Below are 12,431 nucleotides of genomic sequence, written 5' to 3' on the forward strand. Positions count from 1 at the left end.
CCTTAACCCAAAATTTAAAGGTGTATTAAAGCACTTTACAGGGGCTGGGGATATGGTATCACAATGAGTACTCGAGATCTTAGTTTAATCTCCAGAACTAGGCTGGGGTGTAGGGTTAACAAATTGTTTATACTTTTACCCCCCAAAAAATGAAGCCTAATCCGTAACCCCACTTAGTAATTGTCTTACTGTAACCATAATTAGTTACTTTGCTACACTGCATTTCTTTAAATGGCATTTGATTTGCATAACTGTAAATAATTAAGAAGATTTTGAACAATTAAAGACTGAATAATATTCATTATTAAAGCAGACAGGGATGCTGGAGAGACCATCAGTGGTAAACAGCACTTCCTCCTCTTGCAGATGATCTGGGTTCCATTCCTAGAACCTACATGGTGGCTTACAACCATCCGTGACCCCACATCTAGGAGACAAGTGTCCTCCTCTGCCTTAGTGCATAGCAGGTACCCAATAGTGCACATGCAAAACACTCTATACATACAAAGTAAAAATTAGTAATTTAAAAAAAAAAAAACAGCATAGGGGCTGGAGAAACAACTAACAAAAAGCATCTGTGCCTGGAAGGCTCAAGGCATGGCTTCAATTTTCAGACAGACAGACAGACAGACAGACAGACAGACAGATGGAAAATGGAAAGATTTCCTTTTATGTATTATTTAGCTTTAAGATACTGATGAGAGCCTCTGAGTCTGAAGCCAGCCTAGTCTATTAATAAGCACCAGGACAGCCAAGGCTACACACAATGAGACCCAGTATCAAAACAACAACAGACACTGATGAGGCTGCTGTACTCATCACTGAGTTTTAGGGCTACTGACATAAAAGTATATGTTTTATACTTCTGAAGGATCACCAGCTTCTTGAAGTACAAGCGTGAACAATGAAAATGGAGTACTAAGTGTGAAAACCCGGGTAAGAGGATCCCTGCTACTGTTGTACAGTGTGCACTGTCTTAACTTTTATTATCTGTTGTTTTGATTTTTTTCCAGTTTCTTGGGGAGTGCTGGAGGGTGAATTTCAGTCCTTGCTATGTGGATTTCTAAGGAAACAGCAGCTTAGCTGTGAATATGAACTACATCAAGCAGACTATGTGATTCTAATAAAAACTACATCACTCTTGTCACAGAGGAACTAACGTCATAGCTTTATTGGACCACTGCTCGCATTTCATAGCTCAGAGGCTACTGGATCTAATGTGTTTCCAGTGTGTACGTTAGGCCCTAGCTTTCTTGTAATGATGCCACTAATATATGAAGGAAGAATGCTAAGCAGACAAAAGCTAGCGTGAGCAAGTAAATGGCAAACGCTAATGTGCACCTTTGAGTGCTCTTCTCCACTGCAAGCATTTGTCCCAGCTTCAGAATGTATGTTATTAATTTTTTAAAATCTCTGTCCTGGTGTCTCCCCAGTCTGTAAGAGATCCCTATCATTTCTCTTCCTTCTTCCCTCCCCCCACCTCCCTTTGTCCCCTCTCCTGTCTCACTCACTCACTCACTCACTCACTCACTCACTCACACTCCCAAATCTGGAACTGCACCGTTACCCTCTCTGAACACATTCAATTGTCCGGAGGATGCTGCCGACCTCATGCTCGCTGTCCACTCAGACTCGCACACTCTCTCAGCTACTGCTTCAAATCCTCAACCTGTGTTTAAGAGCTTCTTTGGTGTTCCAGCACCCAAACGGCTAAGCTGCTGTTTCCTTAGAAATCCACATAGCAAGGACTGAGATTCACCCTCCAGCACTCCCCAAGAAACTGGAAAAAAATCAAAACAACAGATAATAAAAGTTAAGACAGTGCACACTGTACAACAGTAGCAGGGATCCTCTCACCCATGTTTTCACAGTTAGTACTCCATTTTCACTGTGCATGCTTGTACTTCCAGAAGCTGGTGATCTTTCAGAGAAGTATAAAACATCAGCTAATTTCAGTTTCATACTTAAAGATATCAATATTTACTACCTTGGGACAGGAGCGGGTGTACCTTTGTATGCACGTGTATACTTGTGCATGTTTGTGTGTGTGTTCACACATGAGGAGGAAGGAAGTCAACCCCAAGTGTTATTCCTCAGGGGCTGTCCACCTTGTTTCTTGATACTAGGGCTTGTCAATTAGAGTTGATTGATTGACCAGAGATCCTTCTGTCTCCATCTCTCCAGCTCTGAGAGGACAGTGTGTGCCCTCACTCCCTGCTTTATTAATAGAGCCTGAAGATCAAACTTAGGTCTTTCATGCTTGCCAGAAAAGCTCTTTACCAAGCTCTCTCCAAACCCCTTAATATTGACTCTGAATTCCAAGACCCTAAAGAACCTACTATATTAATGTCACATCCAAATGTGAGAAATTATGTACCAAACTTCTTCAATTTATTGTAATGATTTCCCATAGAAAGTACTCACACAGTAACTCTAACCAACCTGAATAGTTAAAATTCACCATTTCTCAACTACACTAAAGAAGAAGTTTGCTATGCATGATATACTTGAAATGTTTGTCCCCCATGTAAACTGAACCAAATCATAGAAATTTTACAAATAGTCAAGTTAGTTGAAGGCAGTAGTAACACATAAGTAGAAAAAGTTAACACATCTATAAGGATTCTTTATTTTCAAACTCTAAAGTGGTTTTCTTAGATTTTGCTTCTACTTAAATTACAAAGAATGCCTGTATGTATACACCAATAAACTCCTTAGTGTCTTTATGTGTGGCTAAACTTTGCAATTAGGAACTGGAGGAGGCAGCAGATGGAACAGGAGGAAGACAGACACGTCACAGAGGACTAGGAGGAAACAAATCCGCTCATAGCGAAAACGTGTTCCTTCAAGAGCCACTCGGTGCTTCTCAGTAGCACCACCCACTTCCACAGTAAGTGCCTTTGCATCTACTGGGAACATACTTGCCTGTTGGCACTGTAAGAGGAGTCCACTATGGTTCCAACCTGAGCTGGAAGTGACGAGGCGTAGGAAACTAAGGCTGGTGAGAACTCTTGAGGGGAGGTAAGATACTCAGGTGATACTTGCTGAGTTGGCTGCTGATGGTGAGCTAGCATCTGCTGCTGCAAGAAAGCCTGCTGATACTGCTGCATCTGAAACAAGAAGCAACACACAGCCTATGTCCAAGTCACCAAAGCACTGCACCTCTGCACCTGGTTACCATGTTCCTTCCTTTTCCCAGTTATGGAGACAAAACTAGAAACCCCCAAAATAACTGAATATTTGAAGAAGGAACTGTTACCAGAAAACTACAGAGTGATTTAAACCCATCTCATATTATAAAGCCAGACTCGCTTGGCCAGATTCAAATTTCTTCCTTTAAGTATTTTAAGAAAAAGAGAAAGAAATAGGTTAAGCAAACTGATTCCTGTAAAAGAAGAAAAGGCAAACTGTTCTCTGGAGCAAATACATGGCATTGTCCTTCTGTTTCACTTTTACTCAATAGATACTTGCTGAATGGAAGAAACACACATACGACAAAAGGTAACAGGGACTCTTATAATCACAAGTATCATTAGACAGCTATAACGTGCCATATTCAGATGCAAGAGTTTAACTGCAGGCTGCTTGAGAATATCCATCTGCCTTCAAATAAAATATGTCAATTAAATGACATTTTAACATGAATTGGGGGTAGTGTGTGTGTGTGTGTGTGTGTGTGTGTGTGTGCGCGTGCGCGAGTGCAGGGTGAGGGCATAAGAACACAGGGAGGCCAAGGCCACCATGAGATGTCTCCATCAATCTTTAGATTGGTTTTGAGACAAGCTCTCTCACTGAGGCTGGAGCCCACCTGGCTCATCAGCTAGAATGGCTGACAAATGAGCATCCAAGATCCACCTGTCTCCACCTCTACCCAGTGGGCCTGGGACAGGGCATGTGCTGCTGGCTTTCCCTTCTAATGGGAGCCTGGGATCTGAACTCAGTCCTTTTGGCAACACTGTCACAGAAGCATCTCTCCGAGTCCCTCACTAAGTAACACAACCGATTTGCATGTGTGGACGGACAGTCAGCCTCTGGCATCTTCAGCCTTCTTTCTCCTCACTTTTTGAGATGCAGTCTCTCTCACTGGACCAGCAGCTCACTGACTTGGCTAAGCTGGCTGGCCAGCAAACCCCAGAGGTTTTCCATCTCTGCCTCGTCTCCTCATTGCTGGGATTACAGGTGCAAGTTACTAAGCCTAGATTTTTAGGTGGGTGCTAAAGATTAAACTCATGTCCTTGTGCATGCATGATAAGCACTTGCTGGACTGATGCATCTTCTCAGGCCCCAAACTGAGTTTTGAAGAATGAATTTTAAATAGCATCATGCATACTATAAATCCCACCTTAGTAATATATACCTCTAAAGAATGTCTAGACAGGACAAAGCCCTTACCATGATAGGATACTGTGATGCAGGAGGTTGTGGCTGATACACTGAGTGCATTAAAAACTGTTGCTGAAGTATCTGCTGCTGGTGCATTGCATGCTGATACTAGGAGAGGGGAAAAAACAGAAACAGAAGTCAACACTGTGGGGGTCTGAATGAGAATGTCCTCATATGTTTCAATGCTGTTCCCAGTTAATGATAATATTTGGGCAGAATTGGGAGGTATGGCTTGCTGGAGTAGGTGTGGCCTTGTTGGAGGCATGTCAGTGGCAGGTAAGCTTTGAGGTTTCCAATCTCATGTCTCACTCTCGCTTTGGGCAACTTACAAATCAGATTTGAGCTCTCAGCTACTGTTCCAGCAGATGCATGTGTGCCTGCTGTCATGTTTCCGACCATGATGATAATAGACTAATCCTCTGAAACTGTAAGTACGCCCTCAATTAAATCCTTTATTTTATAAGTTGTCTTGGTGATGGTGTCTCCTCGATGTAATAGAACACTAAGACAATATCCATGCCTTCCAGTGCCAGAATTCTCTTTCAGTATTATTCACTTTTAATTTTGTGTGACTGGTGTTTTGCCTGCATGTCTGCCTGTGCACCATGTACAGGAAGTGCCCACAGAATCCAAGGGAGCACTAGTTTCCTGGGACAGGAGTTAGGATAGTTGTGAACCATCACATAGATGCTAGGAACTGAACCTACATCCTCTGGAAAAGGAACTAGTACTCTTAATCACTGGGCCATTTCTCTATCCTAGTTCTGTTTTTTTAAATATTGATTTTATCAGAACAATGATTAAGAAAATAAAGCCTTAAAAACAATATAACACAACCATAATCTGTCACTGTAAATTTCTGTCCATCCAATTAGTTTTAAGAGTAGTGATAAAGCAGAGTGTGACAACTGTGATCAGCACAGCTCAAGCATGTCTGGGGAAAGCTAACACCTTTAGGGAAAAGCATCGCCTTTTCCCAGCTGATGAAAGCCCACTCAGTGATCCCTCTTACAGCAAGTCTCCAGGTTCCTCACTCTCCTCCCGGTACCATCCCCACTGTGTCTATCAGCCAACAACTGAGGGAGCAGCCCAATGGAGTGTCCTATACACAGTTGGCTCAAACATGCCTTAGATAATGATAAAATGCCTGTGCTTACAAAAGTCCCATGTAGAAGTTTAGCGAGGGTAGAATTTTGCAGGATTTTATAAAGGACAGAAAAACTCCTCCTATTTGCCTCTGTCCCAACACAAGCAAAATAATGAGACATTAGTAACAGAGCTGCAGGACTGACCCAGGGTTACCAGGCTCACGGGCAAACAGGAAAGGAAAGAAAATAATGAAAAGACAATGTTTCTTTTGAAACTACAATATTTTTTCCATAGTAGCATTGCTATGGATTCAAAATTATCTGTAATGCTTATTTCTGAATACCAAGTGAACAGTTTCACTTCATAAAGCCACAGTGCAATCTATTTTAACAGGGCATCTCTTTACTTAGCAACAAATGTCAATTAATAAAACATTCTTTGGCGACTAGGATATTGAGGAATAGTGTTTATATGAATACAGTTCAAGCTATGATATGCCTACTTTAAGTCTATCATACAAAAATGAATGCAATGGTATTCAATTGCTGTGTGAATTTCACAACACCACTTCCCTATATAAGGTAATAAAAATACTACCTGCTGCAAATAAGCATTTTGAAGTAGTTGCTGCTGCTGTTGCTGCTGCTGTTGCTGCTGCTGCTGCTGCTGCTGGTGAGGATGACGATGCAAAGGGAGTTGCTGCAATCTCCAGTCTCCCTGCTGTAACTGCTGGAGGACTCTATGCTGCTGTGGTGGTTGCTGAGGGGGGCCCTGAACCATTAAGACTTCAGACCCACTTCCAGGTCTCAATGCTCCTATATTTCAAAAACATTAATACATAGGCAATTTCACTAAAATGAGATTTCAAGTTATTAAGACATTTACATGGTTTTATAATAGACCTTTGTGTACACTACATAGTCTAAACCAAGTATCTACTATAATTGTAAATGCCTATAAAGTGTAATTTTATCATCTACAACACCAAAAAATAAATATCTTAGAAAGTCAATCTAGCCAAATCAGTGAGCTCCAGGTACAAAAAGAAAACCTGCCTCAAAAAGGTGTGTGGGGCTAGATGAGGAAGATCAGTGGGTACAAGCACTTGCTGTGTGGTATCAGGCACTTGGACCCCAGCAACCAGATAAACAATCAGGACGGGCTGTGCTCCCCTGCAGCCCAGGGCTGGGAACATGGGAGAGACAGAAGGATCACTGGAGCTTACTGGTTACCAGGCTAGCTCCAGGTTTCATCAGGAAACCCATCTCAAAAGAATGCAGTGGAAAGTGAGACAGTAGGAGGCCCAATGCCCTCCTGTGGCATAGCACACACCTCATAGATAAAATGTTACACAAAAGGGGGAGTTACAGAAGGATGTGGATAGTAAGTTTAAAGCAGTATTTTATTCTATAAGCTCATTATAAGTTCACAGCAACAGTTCCACGTGGCCTTGCTTTATCATAGTGCACACCTGTGGCTTCATCCATACACCTCACCTAGAATGAATGTTCTTCCTTGATCACAAATTTGTTCCAAGCCTATTTCTCTTTTCAGTGTAACTGTGAAAGCTCATTGTGTTCTTTATTATGCAGCCTTTACTTATTAGTCTATGAAGAATGGGCATATTCTATACTTGAGTCTAACTTTATTATAACGTTCTGGCAAAACAACTATAGCCATCTCTTAAAACCTTCTTTCTAAAATTATTTTAATCAAATCAGGAATTCTATAAAGTCATTAATTTACCACAACAGCATTAATTCGTGAAAGTTCATCTTTATGTTGATCTGCAGGAAATCTGCCCAATAGGGTGGGCTGATGCCCAGGAATCATTAGACTATTTAATAGTGGTAGCAAAGGTATACCAGCTGCAAGAAGCAATCCTGAGATGAAATTTGATGGCCCTGCAACTCAGAGTTTGCATCACACCCATGCAAAAACAGTGGGCCATCTCCAGTCACCTGCATGCCTTTATCCTATCTTAGATGGCTCCAGACATTATAAAACATTGCAAAGACAGGCTGGTGCTGTAAGTTCCTGGAAACCTTGGGCCAAATCTGACTGTTCACAAATCTTAAATGAATACGCCTCTTCTAAAGTTTTATTTATGTGAGGTGTGTGTGTAAACATGTGCATGCTTGTACTTCTGAAGAAGGCATCCGATGTCTTGGAGCTTGTGTTATGAGCAGCCTGACATGTGTGCTGGGAACCAAGTGAGGGCTCACTGGAAGAGCAGCAAATGCTCTTAACCAATGCGCCATCTCTCCAGCCCCCAAATATGTTTGCATGGCATGCACTGGCATGGAAATCAAGAACTGATTGTAAGATTGTTCACCACCACATTATTAATAATAGCAAATACTAGAAATAATCTAAGTGGTTATAAAACTTACAGTATACTCATGACATGAAGTAAATTAAAAATTACACAACAGATCTATACTGACATAACTTTTCAAAAACATCTTAAAAGGAAAGTAGCGGGACTTCCAGTCTGAGCCCTAGCACAGAGCAGATCCCAGGCGGCAGCTCTGTACCCAACCTCACAAAACCCTGAGGAAGAAGGCCTCCCAGGAGCTCTAACCTGGGCAGTATCTCAGGTAAAAATGAATCACCCGTGATGTCTGTTGTTAGAAGTTCTAATCCAGATGCTGGCCTCCAAACTTATACTACTCAGACCTTCGATGGGCCACTGACAAGAACATCAAACAGCTAGAGACTGACATCACTAATCTGAAGAAATCCCTCATTTCACCGTCTGATGAGACCTCCTAAAATCGCAAAGATCCTTATTGGACTTGATTTACTCTAGTACAATAGAAAAGACTGTGTACAGCTCTTGACTGTATACAGCCCTTAAAGAAGAATGTTGCTTTCACATAGACAAGACAGGGATGGTTAAAGAAAGCATGAAAAAGGTCAGAGAAGGCCCTGAGAAAAGTCAGAGAGAGAAAGAGAAAGATGAGTGCTAGTACAAGAATTGGCTTTCAACCTCTCCATGGTTGTCAACTCTACTTTCTCCCATCTTGGGTATTTTTGCTTATTTCTTCTGGTCCCTGGCCTTAAATAGACTGACTAACTTTGTGAAACAACAGATAAATAATTTGGTAGCAAAACCTATTCAGATACATTATCATAAGTTAGCTATGGAGGACCACGAGACTCAAGATGAGGTTGTTACTCTATCCAGGGTGTTCCCAAAACCCATCTCCACCCAACCTAAAAGAGGGGACTTCCGCCCCTAGACCAAGCAAAGAGGGGCCACCCAGAACCCCCTCTGACTGGCGATCTGAATTCTTGCTTAGGCTTCGAGGCTAAGCACTGCAAGGGAATATCAATAAAAGTTAAAAATATCTCTCTGGGTTTCCTGAGGGACAAGCCTGACTGCATAGGGGTTGATGTCAAAAGTATCCCCTCTCCAGGAAAAAGACATCGGGATGGGTATGGCCGTCATGCCTCACTGGACAATGACAGGGGGGTTAGAGCCATTACAAGGTCCCCTTCAAGTACTGGAGGTCAGGCTTCTCTCCCCGCCATCGCAAGATTAGAATGGCCACAACCCTTCTATACTTAGATAAGGGAGGAGATGTCAGGGGCAGCCCTGCTTATACACTGAAGGCCTAAAATCAGCCATAGGCCTAAAATCAGCAATAGGCCTGTCATACATGTATACTAACACCAAGTCTTGGGTCTCAGTGGAAAAACATTGAAACAAATGGCTATAAGCTATTGTAAACAGACAGCTTTTGTGGAAATTTACCAGCCTGAGTAGTCACAGACCTTGTAAATAGGTAGCCTTGGCAGATAATACCAACTTAGATAAGGACAAGTGAGTCATAGGCAGAGTCACAGTGACCTGTCCCCTGAACCTTCACCCAGCCGATACCGGGTTCTGAAAGATATCTGTATTCCCCACTCCACACTCCAGTGCCATTCCCTTCCCCACGTCCTGCCTTTTTGTGTTTATAACCCCTGTGAGAATAAGTAAAATTTATGATTTGATTTAAAAAAAAAAAGCAAGTAGCAAAGAAACATGTCTGAGGCTATTTATGACAATGACATAATTGTTTATATGAACTAAACATGGCTATAGTAGTAATATTAATTTATACTATGTTCATTATTACCAAAATGATTATTTATTCTTAAAAAGCTAAGAGCATACATGCTACACTGGTATTTAACTAAAAAGAAACCAGGAAAGTTTTACATTTTTCTATCAGTATTTCTATAGCAGATGAATATTTTACTCTAATTTCTATATAAAAAAAGAAATCTTTAAAAAGTAAAACACATACATATAAAAGCTGTAATTTCTCCAACGTAAACCAGGAACAAGCATGCTAAAACAACAAATGCAGCCCTGTCATCAGGGACAAGTCTGGCACTGACAGCCAGATCATCTCACTGAGTAACAGCAGGTAAGCCAGATATGACCTGTGGTGCAATAGGCCCAGAAATCCACTGGATAACTGTGTCTGAAGAGATAAGGACATGAACAGCATCCAACCCACAGAAATGACCCAGCATCTTGTACGCTCCCTCATGGCTGGCTGCTACTTCTTTACACATGAGGCTCTCACCTCTTCTTCTGGGTAAGATCCGTAATCATGTCACATTCTCAATTCCCTAGAGAACCCTAAGAATCCTGTGGCTTCTAAAGAATCCCTAAAGCCGCTCCTAAATTACCTACATGCCTGCTACGGTTTGAATATATCAAACACTTACCTACCATACAATTTCTTAAGTAAAAAGGGGGAGATGCTGGGGACAGCCTACCATGACAGGGACTGGCAGCAGTAGGCCAGGATGGAGACATCTCAGAAGCCCACGGCAGCTCCTTATAGGAAAGGATGGCATCTGGGACCCTGAGAAGCAGGAGACACATCCCTCCAGGGGACCCACCATCTGAAGTAAGGGACTGCCTACAGTACGTCGGGATAGAAACATCTCAGTAGCCTGCAGCAGATCTTTGTAAAAAACAGTTGTTCCCATTTCCCCTAACCTTAGCCCTGGACAACAGCTGTATAGATTCCATTTGAGTGTGACTGCTTTTTAGTTGGCCTTGGTGTCCATAATTATTCTACCTGACTTTCTATTTCTCCTTCTGCTCTGGTGAATTCTCTGAAACTAGATGTTCCTTGATGTAATGATTCTTAATTAAAAATTGGGCATAGGACACAGCACAGCACAGTCCAATGGCCCCGGTGCACCTGTGTGCTCTCATCTTGGAAACAATGCAATAACTGCACAATGGTAGTTCCAGATTAATGCTTGACTTGCAAAGAAAGTTTAAAGAAATTATTAGAAAATAAAATAGAGCCAACATTGGGACCCCAGGAAAAGGAAAAACAATTGAAGTTATAAGTTTTACACAAAACACTGGGACTCTTAGAAGAGTCATTGTGTACAATGTGCAGAAACAAAAACCTAGTGGAACTATTGAGTTAAAGGTTAACTTGACTCTTTCTGGCTACTGCCTGGCAGCTTTGTCCATGTCATTTATCATTAGAGCTTCACAAAAAAATACAAATAGCTGACCTTGGAGCTCTGATCTCTGAAGTATAATAAGTCAAAAGTTAAAGTTTTAAACACATCACGCACCTTGGCCATTAGGACTGTGCTGTGCTGTGCCCTATGTCTCAATTTTTACCTGCTTAAGAATCACTATATCAAGGAACATCTAGTTTTACAGAATTCACCAGAGCAGAAGGAGAAACAAATAGGAAAGTCAGATATAATGGAATAATTATGCACACCAAGGCCAACTGAAAAGCAGTCATGCACAAATGATACCTCTATAGCCGTTGTCCAGGGCTAAGGTTAGGAGAAATGGGAACAACTGTTTTTTTACAAAGAGTTGCCACGAGCTACTGAGATGTTTCCATCCTGGCCTACTGCTAGCTGTAGATCTACTTGCCAGAAGATGTAGCAGAAGCAGTCTCACAACTGTCTGTAAGTCCAGTTCCAAGGCATCCGATGCCCTGTCCTAGACGCTACTACCAGGTATATAGATGGTACACATACATACAGCCAAAACATCTACATGCAGAAATCATCTTTAAGTGAAATGGGAATTATATACAAATGAGTTCAAACTGTCATCTCTCCTCTCCATGGATTTAATATTCCAATTCATGCATTTCAATACCACAAACTGATTGTAGCAATATGCCAGGTAATAAATGCAAAGATACGCATCACCTGCTGTCCCTGAGCTTAGACATAAGTAATAGTAAGTAACAGTTAACATCTCCTAACACTTCTGGACCAGGCCTTAAATTAGGTAGACATGTAAACTTCTTGGAATTCTATTAGATAGGTACACATATTTTTATTATATATGTTAGTTTTTAAAAATGGGAGAAATGAAACTCAAATCAGATTCATGACTCAAAAGATTTGCTCTTAACCACTATAGTACCTGTAATCAAAACATTAAAACAAGACAGATTTGCCAGGAAATGTTACACAAATCAGGATTTTCTGGAAGTGACTTTTCAGACTATATCTTTGATGCCTTCAAAACTTAAATTTACTCTATTGGAAATATTCTAGAGAATTATTTTTAAGGTATTATGCTACCATAATGCATTTAAGATTATAAAAACAGGCCAGATGGCAGTGGCATACACCTTCAATCTCAGCACTAGGAAGGCAGAGCCAAAGGCAGGCAGATCTCTGTGAAATCCAGGTCATTCTGGTCCATAGAGTAAATTCCAAGACTGTTGTAGATAGCCCTGGGCTTGCAGTTTGATGCTAATTCTACTTTCCTGAGGGGCTGCAGAGGAGGAGTGAATCAGTATGCAGGTGACTTTGCAAACCTTCTACCCACTGTAATTTGTAAAATAAAGGCTAGAGGTGGTGATTGGGCAGTAGAAGAAGTAGGTGGAGCCAGGAGTTGAGAGGAGGAAGAAGAGAGGAGAAGGAGAAGAGAGGAGAGAAGATGGCTGTGGATG

The 12,431-nt window shown here is 41.5% G+C and overlaps 1 protein-coding gene across 3 annotated transcripts in view; it reads right to left on the reverse strand.

The window, feature by feature from the left end:
- The window catches only part of Bmp2k (BMP2 inducible kinase), a 106,227-nt gene that overhangs the window by 27,580 nt on the left and 66,216 nt on the right, over positions 1-12,431 (reverse strand). For all 3 annotated transcript variants that reach the window (XM_028773635.1, XM_028773637.1, XM_028773636.1), the window contains exons 11-13: positions 6,070-6,287; positions 4,393-4,491; positions 2,926-3,110 (exon numbers count right to left, since the gene is read on the reverse strand). In XM_028773635.1, the coding sequence (XP_028629468.1) occupies positions 2,926-3,110; positions 4,393-4,491; positions 6,070-6,287 (502 nt within the window). The remainder of the gene's footprint in view (positions 1-2,925; positions 3,111-4,392; positions 4,492-6,069; positions 6,288-12,431) is intronic.

Source organism: Grammomys surdaster, unplaced genomic scaffold, assembly GCF_004785775.1.
Source record: "Grammomys surdaster isolate TR1022 unplaced genomic scaffold, NIH_TR_1.0 233, whole genome shotgun sequence".
Taxonomy (NCBI): Eukaryota; Metazoa; Chordata; class Mammalia; order Rodentia; family Muridae; genus Grammomys; species Grammomys surdaster.